Source organism: Vipera ursinii, assembly GCF_947247035.1.
Source record: "Vipera ursinii genome assembly, chromosome: 17".
NCBI lineage: Eukaryota > Metazoa > Chordata > Lepidosauria > Squamata > Viperidae > Vipera > Vipera ursinii.
In genome coordinates this window covers 4,357,621-4,382,673 of record NC_139530.1, presented here as the reverse complement: position 1 = coordinate 4,382,673, position 25,053 = coordinate 4,357,621, and the positions used below count along the sequence as shown (strand labels likewise).

General features: G+C 50.9%; 2 protein-coding genes across 2 annotated transcripts; both read left to right on the top strand.

Moving 5' to 3' along the window:
* Positions 1 to 232: 232 nt before the first annotated feature.
* Positions 233 to 15,878, top strand: EXOSC10 (exosome component 10). The gene is made up of 25 exons (XM_083375619.1): positions 233 to 474; positions 1,732 to 1,868; positions 2,175 to 2,298; positions 2,396 to 2,500; positions 2,975 to 3,143; positions 3,294 to 3,405; positions 4,078 to 4,153; positions 4,275 to 4,385; positions 5,577 to 5,720; positions 6,897 to 7,087; positions 8,405 to 8,561; positions 9,206 to 9,354; positions 9,564 to 9,614; positions 9,757 to 9,868; positions 10,111 to 10,161; positions 11,275 to 11,353; positions 11,758 to 11,861; positions 11,988 to 12,080; positions 12,418 to 12,492; positions 12,673 to 12,757; positions 13,272 to 13,360; positions 13,798 to 13,963; positions 14,131 to 14,192; positions 15,057 to 15,133; positions 15,680 to 15,878. The coding sequence occupies exons 1-25, from the start codon at positions 361 to 363 to the stop codon at positions 15,708 to 15,710; spliced, it is 2,664 nt and encodes an 887-aa protein (XP_083231745.1). The 5' UTR covers positions 233 to 360; the 3' UTR covers positions 15,711 to 15,878.
* Positions 15,879 to 17,699: 1,821 nt separating this feature from the next.
* SRM (spermidine synthase) lies at positions 17,700 to 24,792 on the top strand. The gene is made up of 8 exons (XM_083375550.1): positions 17,700 to 17,911; positions 19,350 to 19,470; positions 20,145 to 20,237; positions 22,305 to 22,458; positions 22,685 to 22,768; positions 23,628 to 23,773; positions 24,140 to 24,262; positions 24,437 to 24,792. The coding sequence occupies exons 1-8, from the start codon at positions 17,748 to 17,750 to the stop codon at positions 24,452 to 24,454; spliced, it is 903 nt and encodes a 300-aa protein (XP_083231676.1). The 5' UTR covers positions 17,700 to 17,747; the 3' UTR covers positions 24,455 to 24,792.
* Positions 24,793 to 25,053: the final 261 nt, after the last annotated feature.

Genomic DNA, 25,053 nt, shown 5'->3' with positions numbered 1-25,053 from the left:
TGGCTGAGGAATTCTGGGAGTTGAAGTCCACGAGTCTTAACAGTTGCCAAGTTTGAAGGCCCTCTGCTCTTGACTGGGCTTTTTAAAGAAGCAACAACAACGCGGTTAAAAGAGTTGTATGTGTGTTTGTGTGTAAAAAAACATGCAAACCCCCCTCTGAAACAAAAGGCAGCGCAGAACTTGAATTCCCAAAATTTTGCCTTGCGCTCTTGAACCTTTTGGGGTGAAGTCTCGCGAGAAGAAGCGAGAACGAGAACGCGAGATTTGCGGGGAATCGCCGTGGCTGGGCTGCCCAGCATGGAGGCTGCTTGCTGAGCGGGACTGCGACGGCGGCGCGGTGGGCTTCGGCCTCGGTGGGCCATGGCGGCGGAGAGCGGGCAGAGCTTAGGAAGCACCTCCGAGGCGCCGGCGGTGGAAAGCCGCGGCCCGGCGATGGTGCTCCCGGGCTTTAGAGACGCAGATTCCTTCGTGAAGGTATTCGGGAGCGGGGCGCGCATGCGCCTTGGGTGCCTGGGCATGCCGGGAATTGTAGTCCCGGGGGGGCTTCCTTGCCGCTGGGTTGTGACGTTCCGTAAAATGCGAACCTCGTTTTCCAAGTGCCAAATGAAATCGTGTTAAAAGCGTGGGCGAAGCAAAAAAAGAAAAAAAAATAGCATTTAGAATGGGCCGACAGAATAAGCTAAGGCTAAGGCCTTCTTTTTTTTTTAATAAACAAGCCTCTGGCAGTCAAACAAGGACATTTGGGGTCCGAGGAATTCTGGGAGTTGAAGTCCCCAAGTCTTAAAAGTTGCCTTGTAGAGATAGCTGATTTCTTAGATTGCCTGGTGGGTCCCTCAATCCAGGTGGGTCATTACTGGTAATCCTTGACTGAAGACCGCAACTGAGCCCAAAATTTATACTGCCAAGTGAGACACTGGTTAAGTCAGTCCCGCCCCATTTTACAACCTTTCTTGCCACCGTTGCTAAGCGAATCCTGCCATTATTAAGAGAGCAACACGGTTGTTAAGCGAATCCTGCTGTTATTAAGGGAGTAACACGGTTGTTAAGCGAATCCTGCCGTTATTAAGGGAGTAACAGGGTTGTTAAGTGAATCCTGCCATTATTAAGGGGGTAACACGGTTGTTAAGCGAATCCTGCCGTTATTAAGGGAGTAACAGGGTTGTTAAGCGAATCCTGCCGTTATTAAGGGGGTAACACGGTTGTTAAGCGAATCCTGCCGTTATTAAGGGAGTAACACAGTTGTTCAGCGAATCCTGCCGTTATTAAGGGAGCAACACGGTTGTTAAGCGAATCCTGCCGTTATTAAGGGAGTAACACGGTTGTTAAGCGAATCTGGCTTCCCCATTGGCTTTGCTTGTCAGAAGGTAGCAAAAGGGGGATCCCACGTCCCCGGGACACGGCGACCGTCCTAAATACAAGTCAGTTGCCAGGGGACTGAATGCTGATCCCGTGCTCATGGGAATGCTGCAATGGTTCTAACTGGGCAAAATGGTCGTTAAGTGACTTTTTTTCCCAGTGCCGTTGTAACTTCGAACGGTCACTGTTGTAAAGTCGAGGGCTGCCTGGAGTGTCTTTCGTTCCTCTGGGGGTGGATTTATTTTGCTGGGAGAACACTGGCTTGGGTGTGTCCACGCACGGGCAAGGGAAGGCTAGCAGTTACGAAAATAAAAAGAGGGATGGGGAGACATGTTCAAGGGACCGACTCTTTGCCATCATCGCCTTCTTGTCCAGCACGCTCTTGGCACGGTGGTCTCGGCCACCAAGGCTTCCTCCGGCCTCCCTCGGCCCGGAGACGAGTACGATTTCTACCGCAGTTTCTCCGGGTTCCAGGCCTACTGCGGAATGCAAGGAGAAAGGCTGCTGCAGTGGTGAGTCTCTGCAAGGGGAAAGGGAAGGGAACTCGTGTTTGCACGTGGTTTGGCCCCTGGCCCAGATTTAAGTGGCACCGTGGAACCCCCCAGAGGAGGACAAAATTGCCCTGCACGGGTGCAGAAGCATTTGTCTTCCTGCAGATAGTGTCCTTTCCTGCTAACAAATTAATTCTCTTTCTCTCTCTCTCTTCTTTCTTTCTCTCCCTTTTGTTTTTCTCTATCTCTTTCTTTCTTTCTCTCTCTCTCTCTCTCTCTCTCTCTCTCTCTCTCTCTTTCTTTCTCCCACTTTCTCTCTCTCCTTAGCATGAGTAAAGTGATGCAGTACCACGGATGCCGGAGCCACCTGCAAGACCACAGCAAGATCACAGAGCTGGAGGACAAATTTGATCTGCTGGTGGACGCCAACGATGTCATCTTAGAACGAGTGGTGAGCGTGAAGGCTCCCGAGGGATTACCCTGTGGCGCCCCTTTCATTCTTCTGACCCTGCGCGGCGGGCCCACAACCTCCTTCTCTGAAATTTCAGGGCATGCTGCTAGACGAAGCGGCCGGAGTCAACAAGAACCAGCAACCGGTGCTTCCCACAGGCCTGCAGCCTCCCAAGACGATCATCTCCAGCTGGAATCGCAAGGTGGCAAACAATCTTGGCTTGGCCTATGCAAGGGCAGGGTTTACTTCTAGCCAACTTTCACTCAACTGCTTCTCTCTACGTAACCTCTGTAGATTACAGTTGACTTCTCGCTAGTTTGGGAAAGATGAGAGTTTTAAGTTCTCCAGTTCTGCCGACAATTTAATCAGGCAGTGGGTTAGATAAAAGCAGGGGGTCTTCCAACGTGGCCCTTTGATGACTCGTGGACTTCAACTCCCAGAATTCCTCAGCCAGGCGTGAGGAAGTCTGGGAGTTGAAGTCCACGAGTCATCAAAGGGCCAGGTTTGAAGACCCCCTGGATAAAAGTATGGCATATCAAGTGGCTCTGTGATTCAAAAGCCGTGTATTATCAAATCTGAGCCGTGGTGGTGGTGGGGAGAAATTAAGGCTTTTACCAGCTGGGAGTTTCCCAAGGACGGAAGTCTCATCTTGGCCTCCAATTTCCCTTTTTCCCAGCAAAACCGAGACACCAGCCCGAAGTTGAACCTGGAGACGTTCCGCCTTCTCCACGCGAAGAACATTGCCCGCCCTCAGTTCAAGTTCCAGGAGAAGGTGGACAATTCCAACACCCCCTTTGTGCCCAAACTCTTCATCAAGCCCAACGCGCTGAGGCCCTTGCCCCAAGGTGCGAGGGAAGGGGGGGAGAAATGGTGGGGTTGGGCAGACGGATCGACCTTTGGGGCTGGCTGTTCCTTCCAACAGCCTTGGGATAATTGGCCACCCCTGAGAGCATCAAGCTGGCTGGGCCTCCTCACTTGGTTTTCCCTCTCTCCAGCGCTCCTGAAAAGCCGTCAAGAGCGGAAGGAGCGTCCGGAAGACTTGGATGTCCCCGCAGCCCTGGCTGACTTCCTCCACCAGCAGAGGACCCAGAAGACGGAGCAAGACATGTAAGAACGGGAAGTTTTAATTTTTACGTCTGTAAAAATTACGTCTTTACCTCTGTGGAGGCTCCCCCCCCTCATCCAGGCCGTGGTGGTGCTTTTTTTTCGGGAGGCAACCGGACTTCCCTGTTTTCCCTTTGAAGACGTTTCCCTTCTCATCCCAGAAGATTCCTCAGCTCTGACCGGATGGTGGGGGGGAATGGGTGGGGAACGTTTCATTTTATTTCGCCCGTCAGATGTGTCACGGCCTCCGTCGATTTCATTTTATCGAATTGGTTAAGACTTTGGGCAGCTTAACGGCATTTTTTTTTTTAAAAAAAAGGGTTAAAACCCACCTCAAGAGGCCGCCAGGACTAAATCTGCAGAAGGTGTTTCTTCTCGTGGCGTCTCCCGCAAAACCTGCAGTGAACGCAGAGCAATTTTGCCTTTGGAATTCGGGGAGATTCTTTTTAAGTTCTATAGCCACCCATCTCTCCCCTTACTGACTCCGGGCAGCTGTATGTCTGAAATAAATAGATTTTAGTTCCGAGACATCCCGATAGAAAGTTTGAGAATCAACCTACCGCCCCCGGGGTTGTTTTCTGTTCGTTCCTGGGGTTACCTTTTGCTGGTTTCTCCGTCAGTTAGGAACCACGATCTTAAGTTAGCTGATGGTGTTGTTCTTTCGGATTCCCGCAGGTTTGCTCACCCGTACCGGTATGAACTGGAACGTTTTTCAGTGCCGGCAGAATTTCTCGAAAAGCCTCAGGTCCAGGTGAGCAATGGGCCAAGTCCTCTACTTCCTGGGGTCCGCAGCTGAAGCTGCAGTGCTTCTTTCGTGCGTTCGTACGTTCATTCTTTTTTTTTTCCCCTTCTTCTTCTTCTTCTCCGGCCAGGCGTTCAGGCCGCTGGCGGAGACCCCCTGCCACTTCATCTCCACCTTGGAGGATTTGGTGGACCTGAACGAGAAGCTGGTGGGCTGCAAAGAGTTCGCTTTGGATTTAGAGGTGAGCCTGTTTGGTGTGGCTTTCTTTTTTTTCTTTTAGGCTTGCCCAATAAATAAAGAAATCAAAACGAGGGGCCGAGGGTTTGGACGTTCAGAAATTGAGCAGTGTTTAGCAGGACTGAAAATTGAGGTGGTTATTGAGGAAGAGGGCGTATGTAGCTCGGTGGTAGAGCATTGGACTGCAGATCAAGAGGTCCCTGGTTCAAATCCGGGTGCCCCCTTTAATGAGTCAAGCTCTTCTCCAAAGCGCCCGAAGGCCGGACAAGAAGTGATGGATGGAAACTCATCAAGGAGAGAAGCAACGGAGAACTAAGGAGGAATTTCCTGACAGTGAGGACAATTGACCAGTGGAACAACCTGCCTCCAGAAGTTGTGGGCGCTCAACAAGTCTTATTGCAGATCCCTGGCCTATACCATGCCATGCATTCAATAAAGCAGTAAGATCTTCAGAAAGGAAAGAAATCCTGAGCATTTATTTGTAAAGCCGAGCTGGAGGCTGACAAGTATATGTCAACAAATTAAGGATACAATACGATATCCTTCCTTTTTGCTAATTTTCAGTTTTGTTATTTTAAGTATTAATCAAACTTTCTTTTTTATTTCAATATTTAATACTTCCTTTCTTCCTCTTTGTGTCTGCTATCTCTTGCTTAAACTGATCGTTTTCAACGTTCTGTATAGACCTATTTATTACTATCAACAATACGTTTTTAGCTTATCTACGTTATTCACCTTTACATGACCTTTATGCACAAATCAATATTCAAGTTAGCTATTAGTATTTATATTGCTAAATTTTAATGACCAAATTTTTTTCTTTTATCTCAGTTCATTTATTTATTTATTTAGATTTATATACCGCCCTTTCCCGAAGGACTCAGGGCGGTTTACAGGGCATTTAAAAGAAAGTCAATACAAACGTTAAAACAAATTTAAAAAGATTAAATAAAACCCTGAGAAAATTAAAACCCAGTTAAAATTAAAATTAAAAAATTCTCAGCCTGGGCCAGAGAGCTCGAAGAGCCAGGTCTTCAGGTCCCGGCGGAATGAACACAATGTCTTGTGTTCAACATGCACATCTTATCTATTTAAGTACATTCTGTTTCAAATTTCAATAAGATGGTCGAACCTCCATTCATTACCTCCTTTGTCGAGCACTCTTTTTTTCTCTCTCTCTCCTGCTCTCCCGTAGCACCATTCCTATCGGAGTTTCTTGGGGCTGACCTGCCTGATGCAAATTTCCACCCGGACAGAAGACTTTATCATTGACCCTTTAGAGCTGCGTAGCCACTTGTACATCTTGAACGAAACGTTCACCGATCCTGCAATCGTCAAGGTGAGAGGAGAGAGAGCCAGGGATGAGAACGAGGCAGATTTGATGCGGACAGGTTATCTCTCCATCCCCTTGTCCTTCTGGAGTTAGTCAGGGCTTAACGGGGGTGGGAGGGTGGGTGGTTGTCACTTAGCCCGCTGAGTTTTCCCAAAGGTGGCTAAAAGTCAGGGTTGCAAAGATAAGGGGGAACTCACGTTCCCCCTCCCGCCTTATAACATCAGCATCCCTTTCCTCCGATCGCGCAAACATCTGGATGTTGACTTTTTCCACATCCGGAGGGCCTTCAGTTTCTCATTGGGGCACGGGGGGAAAAAGGCTGCTTGTCGGGGCTGCATTTCACATTTCCAAACTTCATGAGCTGACAGCCTGACACTAGCGCAGGAGGAGGGGGGGGGAAAAGATTGGAACGTAAGGAAGAAGAGGGGGATGGAGAATTCACTTCGCATGGTTTGCACGGGAAAAACCTCCGATTCAGCTGACGCTACGTCTCTAACCATTTAAGCTTCAGTAAAGTAACGTCAACCAATCCCGTTGAGTGAATGCGGCAAAAACAAAAAAAGCCCCTCCAGGGACATTATTTTACCAAGTGTTTTAACTTTGCTGATGATTCCACATAGGCCCGGAAGTAGCAAAGCCAGTTCTAACGTTTTTGTTTAAAAAAAAAGGTTAAAATCCCCCTTTTTCACCCCGGACCTCCCCGACAATTCACTTGCGCGCCGGTCGATCCCATTTCGTTTTGTTTCGGGAACGTTCTGAGCGGCTCGGGAGTCTTCCCAGTGTTGGACCTTGGGCTCTTGGGACCATCCCAGACTGCGCCAGCTCACTTGCATTCCTCAACTCCCTCCCAACCGTACTTTTCCTCCTTCTCCCTCCCCCCCCTCCATTTTTGTAGCCTGGTTGCGAGCAGGGCTACGTGGCGAGTGGGCCGTGACAAATATACTCTTGGCAAAATCAAATGGCCAGGAGTTTTTTTCTTTGCTAGATGACTGACAGCTGACTGACTGCTTTTTGAACCAGGTAGACCCTGGAGGCTGGGGGACTCCTTCATTTCGCCATTTCTGGTGCAGATGGGCTGATGGGGAGCTCTTTGCCAGAATCTGGAGCGGGCAGGGGCCAAACGGGAAGCCGAGAGGTGGCATTTTCACATTCTGTTGACGGGTGTGTGTGTGTGTCCCGCAGGTCCTTCATGGTGCCGATTCGGATGTGGAATGGCTTCAGAGGGACTTTGGCCTCTATCTGGTGAACATCTTCGACACCCACCAGGCGGCCCGGCTGCTCAACCTCGGACGTCACTCTCTCCATCACCTGCTGAAACTCTATTGTGACGTGGATGCCAAGAAGCAGTATCAGCTGGCCGACTGGAGGATCCGGTAATATTTGTCCCTGTCCCTAATCCTTCAGATCCAGGTCCCCTTTTAATTCATTCGGTCGCTTTCGATCCTTTTTAGCATAAGAAAAAGAGGTCGGGGCTTTGCAGAGAAGAGCGACTAACAGGATCAAGGGCCTGGAGACAAAAACATACGAAATATGGTTGCAGGAATTGGGTATAGCTAGTCTAAGGAGGACTTAGGGTGTGTGTGTGTGACATGATAGCAGTCTTCCAGTATCTCAGGGGCTGCCCCAAAGAAGAGGGAGTCAAGCTAGTCTCCAAAGCACCCGAAGGCAGGAGAAGAAGCAACGGATGGAAACTCATCAAGGAGAGAAGCAACCTGGAACTAAGGAGAAACTTCCTGACAGTGAGAACAATTAATCAGTGGAACAACCTGCCTCCAGAAGTTGTGCATGCTCCAACACTGGAAGTTTTTAAGAAAGGCCTGGACAGCCCCCTTGGTGAAATGGTCTGGGTCTCCTGCTTCAGCTGCGGGGTTGGACTAGAAGACCTCTGAGGTCTCTTCCAGGTCTATTTTGAGGCTTCCTCCCTTAAAACATCTTATAGCATCACTCCGCCAAGGAAAGAGGAAATAAAGATGTTTTAATTGAAATTGGGGGAAAATAAATATGAATCTTGACTGCAACCATTTGGGTCTGTACCATTTCAGACAAGTGTCTGTCCAGTCTCTTCATAAAAGCTTCTGGTGTTGGAGCATTCACAACTTCTGGAGGCAGGTTGTTCCGTCGATTAATTGTTCTAACGGCCAGAAAAATTCTCCTTAGTTCCAGGTTGCTTCTCTCCTTGGTGAGTTTCCATCCGTTGCTTCTTCTTGTCCTGCCTTCGGGCGCTTTGGAGAATAGCTTGACTCCCTCTTCTTTGGGGCCGCCCCTGAGATATTGGAACACTGCTATCATGTCACCCCTCACTCTTCTCTTCATTAAACAAGCCATCCGCATTTCCAGCAATCGTTCCTTATATGTTTTAGCCTCCAGTCCCCTGATCCTCTTTGTTGCTCTTCTCTGCACTCTTTCCAGAGTCTCAACATCTTTTTTACACCGTGGCGACCAAACCTGGATGCATGTTCCTAACTTAACAACTGCAGTGATTCACTTAAGAACTGTGGCAAGGAAGGTGGTAACGGGGCAAAAATTCTCTTAGCTGTCTTGCTTGGATCACAGCTTGGCCAAGACAGATAGCCCTCGACTTAGGCTCCATTGTGACACGAGTATTTTAGCAACAGGCGGGGGTAGAAATATTGGAGAATCCACGTACGATCCTTGGGCTAACCCTGTTCTTCTCTGGCCTTGTTTTCCAGCCCACTGCCAGAGGAAATGGTCTTTTATGCCCGCGAGGACACCCACTACTTGCTGTATATCTACGACCGAGTAAGACAGGCACTCTGGGAAATGGCCAACGAGCAGCCCGCTCAGCTTCAAGTGGTCTGGCAGCGAAGCCGGGACCTCTGCTTAAAGGTGAGGGCAGAGAAAGCAGAAGCATCCTTGGACTCAAGCAGAGAAGAGAATTAAGTTACATTAGAGGAGCATCTACTGCAGAGATCTTCCAACTTGGGCCTTTTATGACTCGTGGACTTCAACTCCCAGAATTCCTCAGCTGGCATGGCTCAGCTTGGAAACCTCTCCCTTTCCCCTCAGCATGGCTGGCTGAGGAATTCTGGGAGTTGAAGTCCACAAATCATCAAAGGGCCAAGTTTGAAGACCCCTGATGTATTGAGCCTTGCCTGTTACATTTTTGGAAGTGAGGACGGTTGAATTGTCACCTTCACAATGCGCTAATCTCACCTACCTGGGCTAAACCCTGCAAAAGGGGCGGAGAGAAAAAGAAACGGGCCAAAACTGATTTAACTCGGGGAAGTTAATAATTTTTTTTTAATGTAGAGTTTTGACATGCCACCATAGACTCTTGCACACATTAAGGAAGCCATTCTGGCCAGCTGGAAATGGGAATTTAAAATAAACATTGAGGTGCCTACATAGAAGGCTTTCTCTATTTTCGTTTTTCCAGAGGATTGCCTTGGCTTGATTTGGTAGCCCGTTCTCTGGAGCGTAAAACCACGGATGTTCCCCCGGACTAAATGTCTCGATCTCTTCACAATTAGAAATATACCAAGCCCATCTTCACGGACGACTCGTACCTTGAACTTTATCGCAAGCAGAAAAAGCACCTGAACACCCAGCAGCTAACAGCTTTTCGTCTACTCTTTGCCTGGAGGGACAGAATGGCGCGTCAAGAGGATGAGAGCACAGGGTGAGGAAAATGGCTGCTGGGTGTTACCTCTGTTGCTTGTCAGTTTGGCTTTGACTCTTTAGTTATGTAAGAGATTCTGTCAACCTCCAGCTCGAACAGTCAAGTTTTAAAAAAATCCTGCTCAAGCCACAGTTGATCCGATGTGGACTCGACGGGCGCCTGAGCCGAGCAACTGACTCCTTATGCCTTGTCTTGTCTTCCCTCTGCAGATACGTCCTTCCCAATCACATGCTCTTAAAAATAGCCGAGCAGCTGCCTAAGTAAGTGTGGATTCCGCGAGCGGGCGTCTCGAACGAGATGACGGCCGTTCCAAGACTGTTGCTCTTCCCTTTGTGAGTTAAAAAATAATAATGAATGGTTCCTTCACCCAAACCGGCCCGTCTTCCTTGCCCGCAACTTTAGGGAGCCCCAGGGAATCGTCGCCTGCTGCAACCCAGTTCCCCCTCTGGTCCGCCAGCAGCTGAACGAAATGCATCTCCTGATCCGCCAAGCTCGAGAGATGCCCCTGTTGAAGGTGAGGTGAAGGGACCAGAAGGATCGGAGCAGAGGGGCTGGCCGAAAGGAACAAAACATAAAAAATAATTGGGGAACCCCCCGCGTTTAAAAATCTACGCGGATGACTGTTCCGCTGAGCAATGTCGATGGACGTTCTACCGCGAAGGAGGGTGTTCGTACGGTCTTTTTTTTTTCCCGTTCGAATTCTTTTCCGGGTCAGTCTCCTTATCATTTATCCGTTGTATTTTGTCCCTTCTTTAGTCAGAATGCGCGGCCGGCGTGAGAAGGAAAGAGCCTCTTCAGAATCTTGAGGTATGCAATCTTGGATCCCCCGGTTCCCATTTCCGTTCCTTCTTGCTGGGAACTTCCCCGTCCTTGAAGGACGTTTCGGATCGATTCCTGGCTTGAGCAGCTCTCTTTTTTCCCCCGGCTCAACTTCAGCGAGGTTCCCGGGATGTCCTTTGTCCCTACCCTTGCCGTTATATATTCCGTCACCTGTTTTGGGGGGGGCGGGTGACGGCCAAACCATTAGGAAAGAGTCGTGTCGATCCCATTTATGCTCCTTTGAATTTAGATTGCGTAGATTGCAGAGCGTTGGAAGTTTTCAGTCATTTTAATTTTGGCCCTGCCTCTTTGTTTTGGTCCAGGAGGACAAGAAAATTAATATAGTCCACAGTAACCTTTTAAAAAGGGACGCGGTGGCTCAGTGGGTTAGGACGCCGAGCTTGTCGATCAGAAGGTCGGCAGTTTGGCGGGTCGAATCCCGAGTGCCGTGTAGCAGAGTGGAGCGCCTGTTACTCGTCCCAGCTTCTGCCAACCTAGCAGTTCGAAAGCACGTAAAAATGCAAGTAGAAAAATAGGGACCACTCCGGTGGGAAGGTAACAGCGTTCCGTGCGCCTTTGGCGTCCAGTCATGCCGGCCACATGACCACGGAGACGTCCTCGGACAAGCGCTGGCTCTTCGGCTTTGAAACGGAGATGAGCACCGGCCCCTAGAGTCGGAAACGACTAGCACGCGTGTGCGGGGGGAACCTTTACCTTTACCTTATGTATGTGTAAGTCTAGAGAAAAGAAGGACTAGGGGTGACATGATAGCAGCGTTGCAATATTTCAAGGGCTGCCACGAAGAAGGGGAGGGGGGGCGGGTGTCAAACTGTTCTCCAAAGCACCAGAAGGCAAGACAAGAAACAACAGATCAAGGAGAGAAGCAACCTAGAACTAAGGAGAAATTTCCTGACGGTTAGGAGAATTAACCAGTGGAACCACTTGCCTCCAGAAGCTGCTCCATCACTGGAGGATTTTAAGAAGAGACTGGACAGCCGTTGTCTGAAGTGGTGTAGGGTCTCCTGCTTGAGCGGGGGGTTGGACTAGACGACCTCCCGAGGCCCCTCCCAGCTCTGTCATTCTGTCTTTTGGTTTTGTCAGAAGCCGGAGAACCTTCTGTTTGGGCCTCATGACAGGTCCCACAGCTCCCAGGATGAGAAGCTCAACTATTCGGATCACGGTAAATTCTGGAATGGGGCAGAGGAAGCGTCTTTAGCCCACGGAGGGAGGTGTGGGGGGGGGGCCCAGATCATGACCCCTGATGGATGCAAAACCTCTGGTGGGCAAGGCAGAAAACCTAAATAACGGAAGCGAACCTCCTCTATTTTTTTTCTTTTCTGTCTCACCTTTCCGTGTCTCCCCCTCTCCCAAAATTAATTTGTGAGAGTTCCAGCTGGATCACGCTCACCAAAACCACTTAACCTGTTGGTCAAAAGTACGGTGATTTATAAAAAAAATTAAAAAAAAGCAGAGCCTGCCCAAAGATTCCCGGGAGAGCAAGATAGGGGATTTTACTTTTATTTTATTTTCCAAGTAAATTAGCGTTGCCTAATTTCTTTTCTTCTGGCCCTTCCTTTCCCGAAGGCCCTGGGCTGCCTTTGGAGCACGCCAAGCTCTTTCCGGAAGCGGAGCAGGCGGGCCAGCCCCCCTCGTGTCTCCACTTAAGAGCTAGCATCAGTATTTTTAATGTGAGTTTGGGCCGCCGAGAAGGCGGGTGGGTGGGTGGAGAGAGGAGAGGGAACGGGCCAGGATCGAAGCATCGGGATTAAAAAGCAAATGATAGGGCTGCTGATACCTTCCTTATCTTCGCGAAGGAGCCCGAAGAGGATCAAAACGGCAAGAACTTCACGGTGGCCCAGCTGAAAGCTCAGCATATCATGGAGTCCTTTGAGAACCCCTTTCGAATGGTAAAAAAACACCTCCCTGGCGGTTAAGTCTTTGGCATCTAAAGGAGGCGCAAATAGATACCGTAACCCCGGGGGTCCCCAACTCCTGCCGGTCCAACAAGCAGGCCGCACAAGCAAGCACAAGTCCCCATCCTCGGGGTGCAGGCAGCACACAAAACCACGCGCTCTCCCGTCCGTGGGGGGAAAAACCTCTCTCCGTGGCACCGGTTCCCCGGTGCCCCAAAAGTGGGGGGGCTCTGCCGTAACCGATAACTCAGCCCTTAGTTGGGTCTGTGCACTCTTGCCTTAACTAAGTCGACTTAGCTGTCCTTCGTTGTTGTTGTTTTATTCCTGTTAGTATTTGCCAGCAGAGCTCAACCCGGTGCACATCTCTCAGGCTGCCAAGTCTGACCCGTCCTCAAAAATCTACGAGGTAAGAACGTTTTCGTAAAAAAAAAAAAAGGCTTCCTGATCCGGAGACCTGGTTTGTTGCAGCCGGAGTCTCCCGGGGCCCTTGCAGTGGCTGCCTGTCCCTTCTCTGCCCCGAGAGCAGGCCAGGGCTGGTCTGGCCACCGGGAGAGGGCTTCTGAAAGGCTGCGTCGGTGTCTTGCAGATCAGTAACCGGTGGAAGCTGCTAAGCCAGGCCCAGCTTCAGGCAGGAGCAAAGAAAGAATCCGCCAAGCAAAAACGTCAGGCAGGTGAGGCTGGGCGGCTTTACCTTCTTCCTGGGGGGGGGGGGGTTGTCCCATCTTCAGATCTCCTTTTTCATGGAGGAGAAGGACAGAAGTCCCACCCCATGGGGTTAGCAACTTAAAACCTTTGTGGCTTAGCCTGGCCGGGGTGGGGGAGAGAGGGGAACTGGGCCGTGCGAGCGGCGGGCCGGCGTGCGTACAGCTCTCAACTTGCGTGAACGGCAGGCCGGCGCGTGCGAGTGCCCGCCGGCCTGCTGCTTGCACGGGTTAAGCTGCATGCATGCGTGCTCGGGCTCACAGCTCGCGTGGCCCAATTCCGAATAGGCCACTGCCCAGGGCTCGGTGACCCCTGGTCCAGAATATATAAGTAAGCATCAATGTCCATCTTACTTGAAGAGTAAATGCTGCAATCAAACCGAGAGTGTTCAAGAGGAAAGTTCTCCCTTCTCTCCGTCTCTTCCTTCCTTCCTTCCTTCCTTCCTTCCTTCCTTCCTTCCTTCCTTCCTTCCTTCCTTCACAGCCTCCGCTCCCCAAGCAGCCCCACAGGAGGCCGAGAAGGAGCCCGGAATCAAAGACACGGAGAACATCTCTGTTCGCCAGTTAGCTGCAGTGAGTGTCAACCCTGGGGAGAACTAGAGCGCGCAAAGAATCCGGAACCTGTCTGCAAGCCTACCTCAGGAAGGACTAGAAACTTGAGCGGACGAGCTGGCTAAGGCTAGAGCTGTAAAATCGGGGGGGGGGGGGAGAGGCAGCTAAGAGGAAGCCTATGACCGAAGGATGCCCTTCACCCTGGGAGGGGCCTGATAGGTGGGAGGGGCTTATCAAAAAGCAGAGGATGGGGGGGCCTAGAGTGGGCGGGGCCACTGAGGGGAGGAGCGAAGAGTTCATCGCCGCCGCCTGACCTGCCCAGGTTTGGACCCCCCCCCTATATCCCAGTCGAAGCAGCTGCAGTTTCTGCTTTCGCGGCGGGAGCGAGAATTTGTGCCGCCTGCTTGGAGCGCGTGCCGAGTTCTTTTCTCCTCCCTCGTTTGTCTCTGCGTTTCCAGCAGGAGCAGGCTGCCCCAAAGCGGGAGGCGGCAGACCAGAATCCTGCGACGGAGACCCCCAAGAGGAAAAAGGCCAAGCCCGAAGCTCCGCAGCCGGAAGCGGAGGCCGGCGCCGGCCGCTTCACACCCTTCGACTACAGCAAATCTGATTTCCGAGTCTTTGCCGGTAAAAAAACACACACACACAAAAAACGCCCGCCCTTTGCTTCTTCGGCTGCTGAAACCACCCCAGCAGCTTTGGCGTTTTTCTCGTCACCCGTTACCTTTTTTTTTTTTGACTTGGCAGCTTTGCAACAACTTTCCTTCCTAAGAGAGTCCCTCCTTTTTTTCCAGGGAGCAGCAAATCCAAGGCACCGCGGCAATTTAATCCCGCCGTCCAGGCGCTCGGCAGCAAGGTATTGTCTTTCTTACTCCGTCGTTCTTATTTGGTATAAATAACTCAAGGCAGCGGATCTGCCTCACCTTCCAGCCGCCTCCCGTGTTTCCCCCCCCACACACAAGAACATTAGGGTGAAAGAAAGGGACTGGCCTCCAGCTGGCTTCCAGGCCTGAGGTGGGACTGGAACTCATGACCTCCTGGTTTTTGGCCTGGTGCCTTAACCGCTAGATGCGACAGAAAGGAAAGGAAAGGAAGGAAGGAAGGAAGGAAGGAAGGAAGAAAGAAAGAAAGAAAGAAAGAAAGAAAGAAAGAAAGAAAGAAAGAAAGAAAGAAAGAAAGAAGAAAAGAGGGAAGGGAAAAAAAGAGGGAGAGAGAGAGAGAGAGAGAGAGAGAAAGAAGAAAGAAGGGAGGGGAAAAAAAGAAGGGAGGGGGAGGGAGGGAGGGGAAAAAAGAAAGACGGAGGGAAAGAAAGAAAGAAAGAAAGAAAGAAAAGAAAGAAAGAAAGAAAGAAAAGAGAGAGAGAGAGAGAAAACTTTATTTGCTTCCCAAATCTTATGTGATGCCTCGGTGTGGCTTCTCTGAGCACTTTCCCTTGGCCCAGCCGACACATCACAAAAACCAGGCTGCTGTGTGCTGTGCATTGTGTTCTGTTGTGGTTCTTCCAGATATGGGGCAGCCAAGAGGGGTGTTGTGATGGGTGGGTCAGAGTTGGGTGGGGGCTGCCTGATCCCTGGCCAGACAATGTATTGCAAATATTATTGCTACGGAGGGAAAAATTAAATTACCAAGAGTTTCAACCCATTTATCCAGTTTGCTGTTCTTTTTTTTTTCTCCTCCACCCACCCAACACCCCCCCCCCCCAAAAAAAAAAAACCTCCAGAAACTTTCAGGAGCCGGCAAATCACAGCAACCAGCAGGAACGAAAAGCATGTCTTTCACAGGTGCAAAATCCAACAGGTAGGACTAGAGTTAATAATTTTTATTTTTATTTTTTTTAAAAAAACCCCAAACAGCTGGAATATTGGAACTGCAGATAGTCCTCAACGTACGGTCACAACAGAGCCCACATTTCCTGTGGCAAAGTGAGACCGTTGTTAAGTGTTGCAAAGTGAGACCGTTGTTAAGTGAGGCTTGTCCCCATTTTTACCACCTTTCTTCTCACTATTGAATCGCTGCAATTTTTAGTAACACGCCTGTTAAGTGCAAGTTTTGATCGTGTGACGTGGGGATTCTGCAACCGTTGCCAAGCGTGAAGCATGGCCGTGTTACAGGGTCACTAAACAAATGGCTGTAAGTCAAGGACGACCCATGCCTTGCAGATAAGGCTTGCAAGGGTTCTAGTCCATAAGGTTTCGTACCCACTGGTTGGGTGACCGCCTCCTGCGCTGAAATTGGAAATGAAGGAAGTCGTTTGGGCAATTTGCTGACGCTTAAATTGTCCCACGTTTAAACCTTATCAGTTCAGCTCTTCCCTTCCTTACCTTTCTGCCGTTTTTCCCGCAGGGGTTTTCGGCACAACTGGCCAAAAAGATAACACCGCTCCAGGAAGTTTCGGGAAGATGCGAGAAGCTCTTGTCACTTTTTTTTTTTTTTTTTTGTACGGATGCCCGTTTTCAGCGTTTCGTGATTTTTCTTTTTAAAAAAACCCCAATTAAAGTGCTTTTCTTTCCCCTGAAAAGGAAGGAAGGCAAGTTTCAATTAAGCGGCGATGCTTCATTTGCTTTGCTTTGCTCGTCTTCTCTTGCTTATTTGGACATAACGCCTGTGTCACGATTTAAATTACCGGTACTTAAATTAACATTCAAGTCAGTAGACTCAGCAGCCAGGGGAAAGGGAAATGAAACATATAAACCCGTTAAGATTGTTCCAGAATTTCTCAGCCGGTGCAGAGCTTGAATGTTGCTTAAAAAAAAAAATCTCTGCAACAGCCACCTTGGCCCTAAAAGAGTCAGTTTTGAACTAACTGGCATCCCCCACCCCCACCCCTGACCTCCAAAAGGTATTGGGTGCAGGTCTGGCTAGTTATGAATGGGGTACCACCAGGAGATCCAATGGCTGTAGACAAAGCCGGCAAACATCTCAGAAGGCAAGGCGGCCACTCCCAGCAGCTAACTTGTGGTATACAGATAAGTCCACAACGTACAACCACTATTAGGGCCAAAGTTTCTCTTCGGTGCGAAACGGGCTTTGCGTTTTGCCCCGTTTGTCTTTGCTAGTTCAGTGAATCAGGGCAGTTGTAAGCCGGTTGTTCAGTTGAATCCGGCTCTTTCCGCTTGACTTTGCTTTTTTTATTTTTATTTTAATAATATAAAATACAACAGTGCAAAAGAAAACAATAGCAAGAGTAGAGGAGGGAAAAGAGAAAGGAGACGTGTGAGGCAAGGGGAAGAAAAGAAAGAGAAAGAAAGAGAGAAAGAAAGAAAGAAAGAAAGAAAGAAAGAAAGAAAGAAAGAAAGAAAAAAGCGTTTGTTTTTGACTCCCTATGGTGCAACGGAATTAAGATAATGGCATCAAACCTCAGCTTTTTACTTTTACATACTTGTATAAAGTAGCCATTTCTATATCAAACCTCTCTAATCTGTAAAACCCAAAATCAAAGTTTCAATTTTTTTCCCCACACCTCGAGCACAAAGTTCAGAAGCGGTTTCCAAGTAGAAATAAAACTCTATTTTTGTCTTTAATCCAAGCAGTCAGTTTAGACCAGGGATCCCCAACCTTGGCCGCCGGATGCCTTGTGGACTTCAACTCCCAGAATTCCTCAGCCCAGCCATGCTGGCTGGGCTGAGGAATTCTGGGAGTTGAAGTCCACAAGGCATCCGGCGGCCAAGGTTGGGGAACCTCTGGTGTGGACCCATCTCTGCTAACTCCATCCGCTTTTGCAGTCCATTCGTCCGTTGTGCCATCGTAACTCTGAACAGGTCACTAAGCGAGCTGTTGTAAGCCGAGGACCGGCGGCTTAGAAAAAGAGGGTTTAAAAACAAGACCCCCCCAAGAAAAGCTAGGGAGGGAGGCTCTTGGCTGAGACTGATGGGTGCTGGGGTCCAACCTGCTTGAACGCACACCGCCTCGGTTCTTAAGAGGGATCTTCTGCTCCAGGAGTGTCCCTCCCCTGCCCGCCCGCCCCAGGTACGTCTGAACCCAGCAAACCAGCATCGCGGATATTGGCCACTATTGCAGATGCAAACAAGCAAGCCAGCCACGTGGAGGGACGGCCCCTCGCTCCCGCCCCGCCCCTTTCCTCCCAGCCAATCAGCGTCGCCTTTCCCGCCCCACCCCTCTCTCTCTCTCTCTCTCTTCCTCACCCCCCTCCCCCGCCTCCTGCTCCAGCGCCCCACGTGGCCAGCCCTGGAAAGCGCAACCTAGCCTGATGACTTCACTCGGCTGGCTCCGGCCGCCGCTGGGGCCAATGAGAGGGCGGCCTCTCGGGCTGGCGCGGGTTCCCATTGGGGGAAGAGGCGGCGGCCACGCCTCCTCGGGAGCCCTGGGTTCGCTTGCCGCGCGGGCAGGTGCCAGGTGCCCTCCTCCTCCTCCTCCCGGCCCGTTCGGAGCCAGCCAGCCAGGCAGGCAGCGGATGGAGGCGACGGGCCAGGCGGCTGCGGGCGGAGGCGCCGTCCGGCCGGGCGGCTGGTTCCGCGAGACCTGCAGCCTGTGGCCCGGCCAGGCGCTCTCGCTGCAGGTGGAGGAGGTGTTGCACCAGCAGCGCTCGCCCTTCCAGGAGATCCTCGTCTTCCGCAGGTAGGACGGAGGGATCGCCGGGGCGGGGAGTGGGGATCTGCCCACCGCCCCGTCGGGGCTGGCTGGGCAGCCCGTGCAGCCCATGCTCCCGTCTTGGGGTGTGTGTGTGTGTGTGTGTGTGTGTGTGTGTGTGGTGTGTGTGTGTGTGTTTGTGCGCGCGTGCGCGTGCAGCCCAGCTCCCGTCTTGGGGTCTGTGTGTGTGTGTGTGTGCGCGCAGCCCATGCAGCCCAGCTCCCGTCTTGGGGTCTCTGTGTGTGTATGTGTGTGTGTGTGTGTGTGTGTGCGCGCAGCCCATGCAGCCCAGCTCCCGTCTTGGGGTCTCTCTGTGTGTATATGTGTGTGTGTGTGTGTGCAGCCCAGCTCCCGTCTTGGGGTCTCTGTGTGTATATGTGTATGTGTGTGTGTGTATGTGTGTGCAGCCCATGCAGCCCAGCTCCCGTCTTGGGGTCTCTCTGTGTGTATATGTGTGTGTGTGTGTGTGTGCAGCCCAGCTCCCGTCTTGGGGTCTCTCTGTGTGTATGTGTGTGTGTGTGTGTATATGTGTGCGCTGCCCATGCAGCCTAGCTCCCGTCTTGGGGTCTCTGTGTGTGTATGTGTGTGTGTATGCAGCCCATGCAGCCCAGCTCCTGTCTTGGGGTCTCTGTGTATATATATGTGTGTATGTGTGCACAGCCCATGCAGCCCAGCTCCCGTCTTGGGGTGTGTGTGTGTGTGTGTGTGTGTCTGTCCATCGTGGCTTCTCCTCCCTGCCACGCCGCCGGAGCCACCAAACCAGGTGGAAGCCAGGATCGCGCGGAGGCCCTGCTGCCGGCCGAGCTTCACCCGGGCTGGCCTCCGATCTTGCTCGCCCGGAAATAAGTTACCTCGGGAATGAGCGTCAGCCGGAGCCAGCGGAGGAAAATGAAAAAAAAATGGGGGGTGGGCAGAGAAAGTGGTTTTGGGAATGGGCGGACTGGAAGAGAAAGTGCTGATCCAAGCAGAAACGACCCGCCTGTGGTTTGGAAGGATGGAGAGCTAGCGCTGGCGCGTAGACTTATATAGGCAGCTTTGCAGACACACACACACCCCTTGGATGGGGTTTACAGAGCCAGCCTGTGGGGAGCGGGAGTGGGGGGGGGCACCAAACAATCTGGGTCCTCATTTTGAGCGACCTCGGAAGGACGGAAGGTTGAGTCGAGGCAGGTGGGGAAGGAGATGCAGGTTAAGGGGTCGCGCACAAGGTGAGTGAAAAAGGCTTAAGGGGGGAAAGCGGTGTCTTCAAACTTGGCAACTTTTTAAGTCTTGTGGACTTCAGCTCCCAGAATTCTGGGAGTTGGAGTCCACAAGTCTTAAAAGTTGCCATGTTTGAAGACCACCACCACCCGCCTTAAGTGGCTTGTGAGGCCTCCCTTTGAATCCTCCTTCCTTAAGATCCAGCGGGACCCTCTCCCCTTTACAGCAAAACCTACGGGAACGTCTTGGTCCTTGACGGAGTGATCCAGTGCACCGAGAGGGATGAGTTTTCCTACCAGGAGATGATTGCCAACCTCCCGCTATGCAGCCATCCAAATCCTCAGAAGGTGAGGAGGATCCTCGGGGTCATCTTGAGCGCGCTTTGCTTGCTGTTGAGCTAGCTGGGCTGGGGACGCCCCCCTCCGCCCCCGGCGGGGTGTCAGGCCGGGCTTCGCAGCCACACCAGGAGATGGAGTCCAAGGTGTTGTTGGAGCAGCCTTTCCACGCGGTGGAAACCGTCGGGAAGTGAACGCAGCGTTCAAATGTTGACCGATGATTCTTAATAGAAGATATAGATAGACTATAGATTGGACACAAGAGGATTTTGTCTCCGGTGCGTAAGTGTACGTACGATCAACAAGTGATAAATCAGGATCATCGTTAATTATATGTTCACGCAGCTAGTCCTCGTGGAGAGAGAAAAAATAAAATCTGTTGCAATGCCCACTCTGTAGCATTGACATCCCTCCAGAGATCCATAAGGGCTCCACCCTGGTAATGTTTAAAAGGTTGTTGAAACGTTGGCTGTTCCTCCAGAGAGTGTGGGTGCCAAGCCCTGTAGAATTACATCTATGTATTTGTTTTCCGGTAGGTAGATGCGTACAGTCCGTGCTTTCCCCCCCTCCCTATTTTTTAACACTAGAAGCTCTCTTGGGGATTCGGCTGGCCCCTGAATCTCAGCATGTCTTTGGTGGAGATTTAGCTCGTAGCTTGAGGTTGCACTTTCTCCTTTTTTGCCCAGATTCTAATTATCGGCGGTGGCGATGGAGGAGTCTTAAGAGAAGTGGTGAAGCATCCTTCCGTTGAGTCGGTAATACAGTGTGAGATCGATGAGGTAGGAATTCTTGATTTGCATTTACTTCATTTTACCCCGGGAGCTGGGTGTAGTGCCTTCTGCATGAAAATCAGACAACTGGTGTTCCAAATGGCACGGATGTATTTTACCAGTAAGGAGGTGGACCTATGTAGACGTGTGTCGTCTCGCTCCAAGATCAGCGTAAGGAAATATTGAGCACTATAGCTGTTGTAAAAGGAGAGCCGTGTTGTTCTCTGGCAGCAAAGCTTATCTTTCAATAAATTCCCCTACTCCAAAGAGGGCCTGTCAGACTCCTCCTTGATTTATATTTTCCCAGACACCACAGTGATTTTATACCGATGATCGCCAAGATCACATGGAACCTTGCAGCGCAGAACTAAAATCCTTGGGAGGCTAAAAGGAAGCAGAGTTGTGAAATTGCAGGGCTGTGCGAGTGTGATTGAAACCTGCCTTGCCGATGTTTGGGCTTCGCCTCCCAACGTTCTCAGCAATGGCTGTGCCAATCCAATGCCTTTGGTCAGGGCGAGGTTTGCAGTACTGGGCAGGATTCAGTGACGGAGACGGCTAAGGACTATTAACGTTCATTCTAACATTTCACTGAAATCCACCTCCTTGCATTTTTCCTGTTTGGATGGGACCCCCAAGTCTTGGACCAGAACTGCTGTGTTCTGTTGCTCTTTGTCCCCCAAACAGGGTGGACTTGGTTTCCCCTTAGTGCAGGGGTCTTCAAACTTGGCCGCTTTTAAGACTTGTGGACTGCAACTCCCAGAATTCCTCAGCCAGCCAGCGTGGCTGGCTGAGGAATTCTGGGACCTGAAGTCCACAAGTCTTAAAAGCGGCCAGGTTTGAAGACCCCTGCCTTAATGGAACGTTGCCCTGGTTAGATTGCATCAGGTGAAAAGAATTCCGACTAGCAGAATCTTCCAGAATTAGGTGGAAGAGAAACTAGAAGATTTAATGGCAGGAAATGCTGCTTGCCCCAACTGGTGGGTGAGGTGTTTAGCCTGGAGCAGGATGTTCTTCACCAAAGATCCAGTCCCCCCTCCCAGCCCAGTGAAAATCAAACTCCAGGGCAGGAATGTTCTGGCAATGGATTTGCTCCCTCCAAGTCCTCAAACAACCTCGCATTTCCCAGACGACGGAAATTGGGAAGCAGAAGAACGAGGCACTTTGTGGGAGAAACTCAGCAAGCCATTAAAATTAAAGGTAAAGGTAAAGTTTCCCCCGCACACGCGTGCTAGTCGTTTCCGACTCTAGGGGCCGGTCCTGATCTCCGTTTCAAAGCCAAAGAGCCAGCGCTTGTCCGAGGACGTCTCCGTGGTCATGTGGCCAGCATGACTAGACACCAAAGGCGCACAGAACGCTGTTCCCTTCCCACCGTAGTGGTCCCTATTTTTCTACTTGCATTTTTACGTGCTTTCGAACTGCTAGGTTGGCAGAAGCTGGGACGAGTGACAGGCGCTCACTCTGTTACGCGGCACTCGGGATTCGACCCGCCAAACTGCCGACCTTCTGATCGACAAGTTCAGTGTCCCAACCCACTGAGCCACCGCGTCCCATTAAAATTAGGTTTCCTATAAAGGTTACCATTGAGGTTTGTTAATCTGAGATTTACCGGGACTTGTTCTCGGGCTGTTTGATTTCTGAATTGATGGTCAGCTGAAAGGCAGCCTGTATGTCACGCAGTCGTGGTCCCGATTGGGCTCAAGGGCCCAGCCTGGAATGACTGAAGCACGTAGGACCCATCGAGGATAAATTGGGAATGCAGAGAGAGGCTTCCTAACTCTTTCTGTGTCCTGGCCACACCGGAAGCCCGAGGATTAAGCCACAGAAGGGCTGTGCCTTTGTGGTAGCTACAATTTGAAAAGCCGAGATTGATTCTTCAGCTTCTCCAGGCAGAGCTAGGAAAAAAATAAATAAATACAAAAACGGCTTGCTTGAAATCCTGGAAAGCCGTGACGCGATGTAAAGCGACTTTGATTGGCAAAAAAGAGTTCCGGTCAGTTGCCCCGAGTGAGAGTTTGGGCTAAGCTGCTCCTGGAACTGGTTGGAGAGGTCGAAAAACGCATGAATCGCGTGTTGCAGGACGTGATCCAGGCCTCGAAGAAATACCTGCCGGGCATGGCCGTGGGCTATTCCAGTCCGAAGCTGACCCTCCATGTTGGCGACGGGTTCGAGTTCATGAAGCAGAACCAAGAAGCTTTTGACGTGATCATCACCGATTCCTCCGACCCCATGGGTGAGTCTGGCTGTCTCAATCCCGTCTTTTTCCCGTCTTTGGGGGGTTAAGGCGTCTCCCTCCTCCCCCTATTTTATCCTTGCAGTGGTCCTGGCCAGGTCAGTTGGTCAAGAGAAGGGCGGATCCTCTGATCACTAAGCAAGCTGCATTCGAACCCCTGTCTCGTCTGATGCATTGACCTTGCAGGGCTCTTTTTTAAAACCCCCCCCCCCCGCTTTCTCGCCAGGTCCCGCTGAAAGCCTGTTTAAGGAATCCTATTACCAGCTGATGAAAACCGCACTGCGGGAAGATGGGATCCTGTGTTGCCAAGGTGATTCCCGGGCTGGAGTGCCAGCTTTTGTTTTTCCGCTCTTTCGCGTTGAGATCCTCCTTGGAGCACACCCCCCCCCCCCAAACAGTTGGGGCTCTGCCTTCTCAGCATGGTTAACCCATGTCAGTCGCCCACGGAGTACAGGTCATCCTTGACTTACAAAAGTTCATTTAGGATTAAAATAAAAATAAATAAATAAATTTAGTGACCATTCAAGGTCAGAACGGCGCCCAAAAAAGGGGGGGATTATGGTCAGTTTTTCACTTGCGACCGTTTGCAGCATCAAACGATTAAAAATTCAGACACTCGGCAACGGACTCGTATTTATGACGGTCGCAGTGGCCCGGGGTGGGTGGGGAGGGGGGACATGGGTCCCCCTTTTGCAAACTTCTGACAAGCAAAGTCAACGGCGGGGAGCCAAATTCACCTAACAACCAGGCTACTAACTTAATTGCAGGGAATCGAACGGGGCAGTATTTATTTTAACAACTGTCTCCCTTAGCAACGGAGGTTTTGGGCTCCATTCTGGTCGTTAAGTGGAGAACCGCCTGTGATTTACCTTTGCAAAATATGCTATGGTTCCTTCTAACCTTGCTTTGTCAGCTGTCTTTTGGGTTGGCTTAGGAGCTGGAGGCGTGTAGAAACCCAGAAAACCGGTCTTAATTTAGCCACAAGATGACTCGAGCGGTGCTTTTATAAAAGCCAGGGGGGGAAAAAAAAACACGACGAGACTTGCAGGATAACAACCGTCTCTGGTTCTGAGCTGCCTGGAGAAAGACCGAGGCCAGGCAGACGGGACAAATCCTCCTGTTGTGTTTTTTTTTGTTTGTTTTGTTTTGTTTTTCCCTCTTTCGACCAGGGGAATGCCAGTGGTTGCACCTTGACCTCATAAAGGAGATGCGCCAGTTCTGTAAATCTCTCTTTCCGGTGGTTGAGTACGCCTACTGCACCATCCCGACATATCCCAGTGGCCAGATTGGCTTCATGCTTTGCAGCAAAAATCCAGTAAGGACCCTTCACACACACACACACACACCCGAGTTTGCGTTAACTGAGTTGGTGTAATTGTGTACGGAGGCCCGGTGCAAGGCAAAAGAGGCCTGTACGTGCTAAATCTTGTTCGTCTTTGTGGAGATCTCAAATGGCTCCTTCTGGCTTTTGGGTGATCTTCCTTCGCAATGTCCAATTTGGCATTATTGTTGCGCTTGGGACTCATGCTAGTATAGAAATCCTTTCCGGGCACTTCTGGATGGGGGAAAGTTGCACGCGTGATTCCAAAAGGGCTGCGAACGAATAAACACGGCTGTTTTTTTGTTGTTTTTTTTTCGTTTCGTTCCTCCCACCCACCCCCTTGTGTGAAATCTTCGGCAGAACACGAACTTCAGAGAACCGGTCCAGCTATTTTCCCAGGAGCAAGTAGAGAAAATGAGCCTTAAGTATTACAACTCGGACATCCACCGAGCATCTTTCGTCTTGCCAGAGTTTGCACGAAAGGTAAAACCACTCGCGGGTGGGTTGGGGGGTTTTTTTGGGGTTTCCTCCCCCCCCTCTCTCCTGGGCTTTTGACGTTAGCGTGACGAATCCTGCAGGTCGTGGGTTGTTTTCCCGTTGTTTAACAGCTGTATGTTTCTGCTTCTCTTCTCCCCCCCCCCAATCTCCCTTCCCCAGGCACTGAGTACCGTGTAAAAAAAACGCCACCGGACGGCTTGGCCTCTTCCTTTGAACTTCTGGGGGTTGGGGGGGTGGTCTCAAAAGCGGCATGGCCGTGGCAGCAGATTTCTTTCGGCGATGGCTCGGCCTTCCTGTTTGCGGTCCAGGCCCCCGCTCTGCCAGCTGAACGTCCCTGCCTGCTACGTATTTAAAGAAAAGGACTTGGCGTTTGGCCCCCACCCCGACAAGAGTCCAGAATCTGGCTTAATCAGAGTCTGCTGTTTCCAGAACGGAGTATTAACCCAGCTGCCACTCGGTGTTTCGTTTTTAACTGCCCCAACTTGTGGATCTGTATTTATAGCTAACAAATATTATGCCTGCCTCCCGGGTTTTTTTTTTCCCCCCCCTTCTCTTTCTGACGCTCCCGCCTGTAACTCAGCAGAGGGCCTGTCTTGGCAGACCCCCCACCCACCCCACCCCGAACGGCCTGAGGTTTTCAAAAAGCGAACGCCCACTTCTTCCCATCCGTTTTGTCCTATTTGTCCCCGCGTTCGTCTTCCCGTGGGACAAGCAGACCTTTCTGTTTTCACTGCTTGGGTATTTCCCCCCCCCCCCGCCCTTGACTCGGCGCCCCT

What these genes read in the sequence shown, in the direction of transcription:
- SRM (XM_083375550.1), top strand. Translation starts at nt 17,748, where the DNA reads ATGGAGGCGACGGGCCAGGCGGCTGCGGGCGGAGGCGCCGTCCGGCCG. An exon ending in GCCATCCAAATCCTCAGAAG is followed by an intron (nt 19,471 to 20,144) that starts GTGAGGAGGATC and finishes TTTTTTGCCCAG; the next exon opens with ATTCTAATTATCGGCGGTGG. An exon ending in TGCTTTGCAGCAAAAATCCA is followed by an intron (nt 23,774 to 24,139) that starts GTAAGGACCCTT and finishes AATCTTCGGCAG; the next exon opens with AACACGAACTTCAGAGAACC.
- EXOSC10 (XM_083375619.1), top strand. Translation starts at nt 361, where the DNA reads ATGGCGGCGGAGAGCGGGCAGAGCTTAGGAAGCACCTCCGAGGCGCCG. An exon ending in ATGTCATCTTAGAACGAGTG is followed by an intron (nt 2,299 to 2,395) that starts GTGAGCGTGAAG and finishes CTGAAATTTCAG; the next exon opens with GGCATGCTGCTAGACGAAGC. An exon ending in GCTGAGGCCCTTGCCCCAAG is followed by an intron (nt 3,144 to 3,293) that starts GTGCGAGGGAAG and finishes CCCTCTCTCCAG; the next exon opens with CGCTCCTGAAAAGCCGTCAA.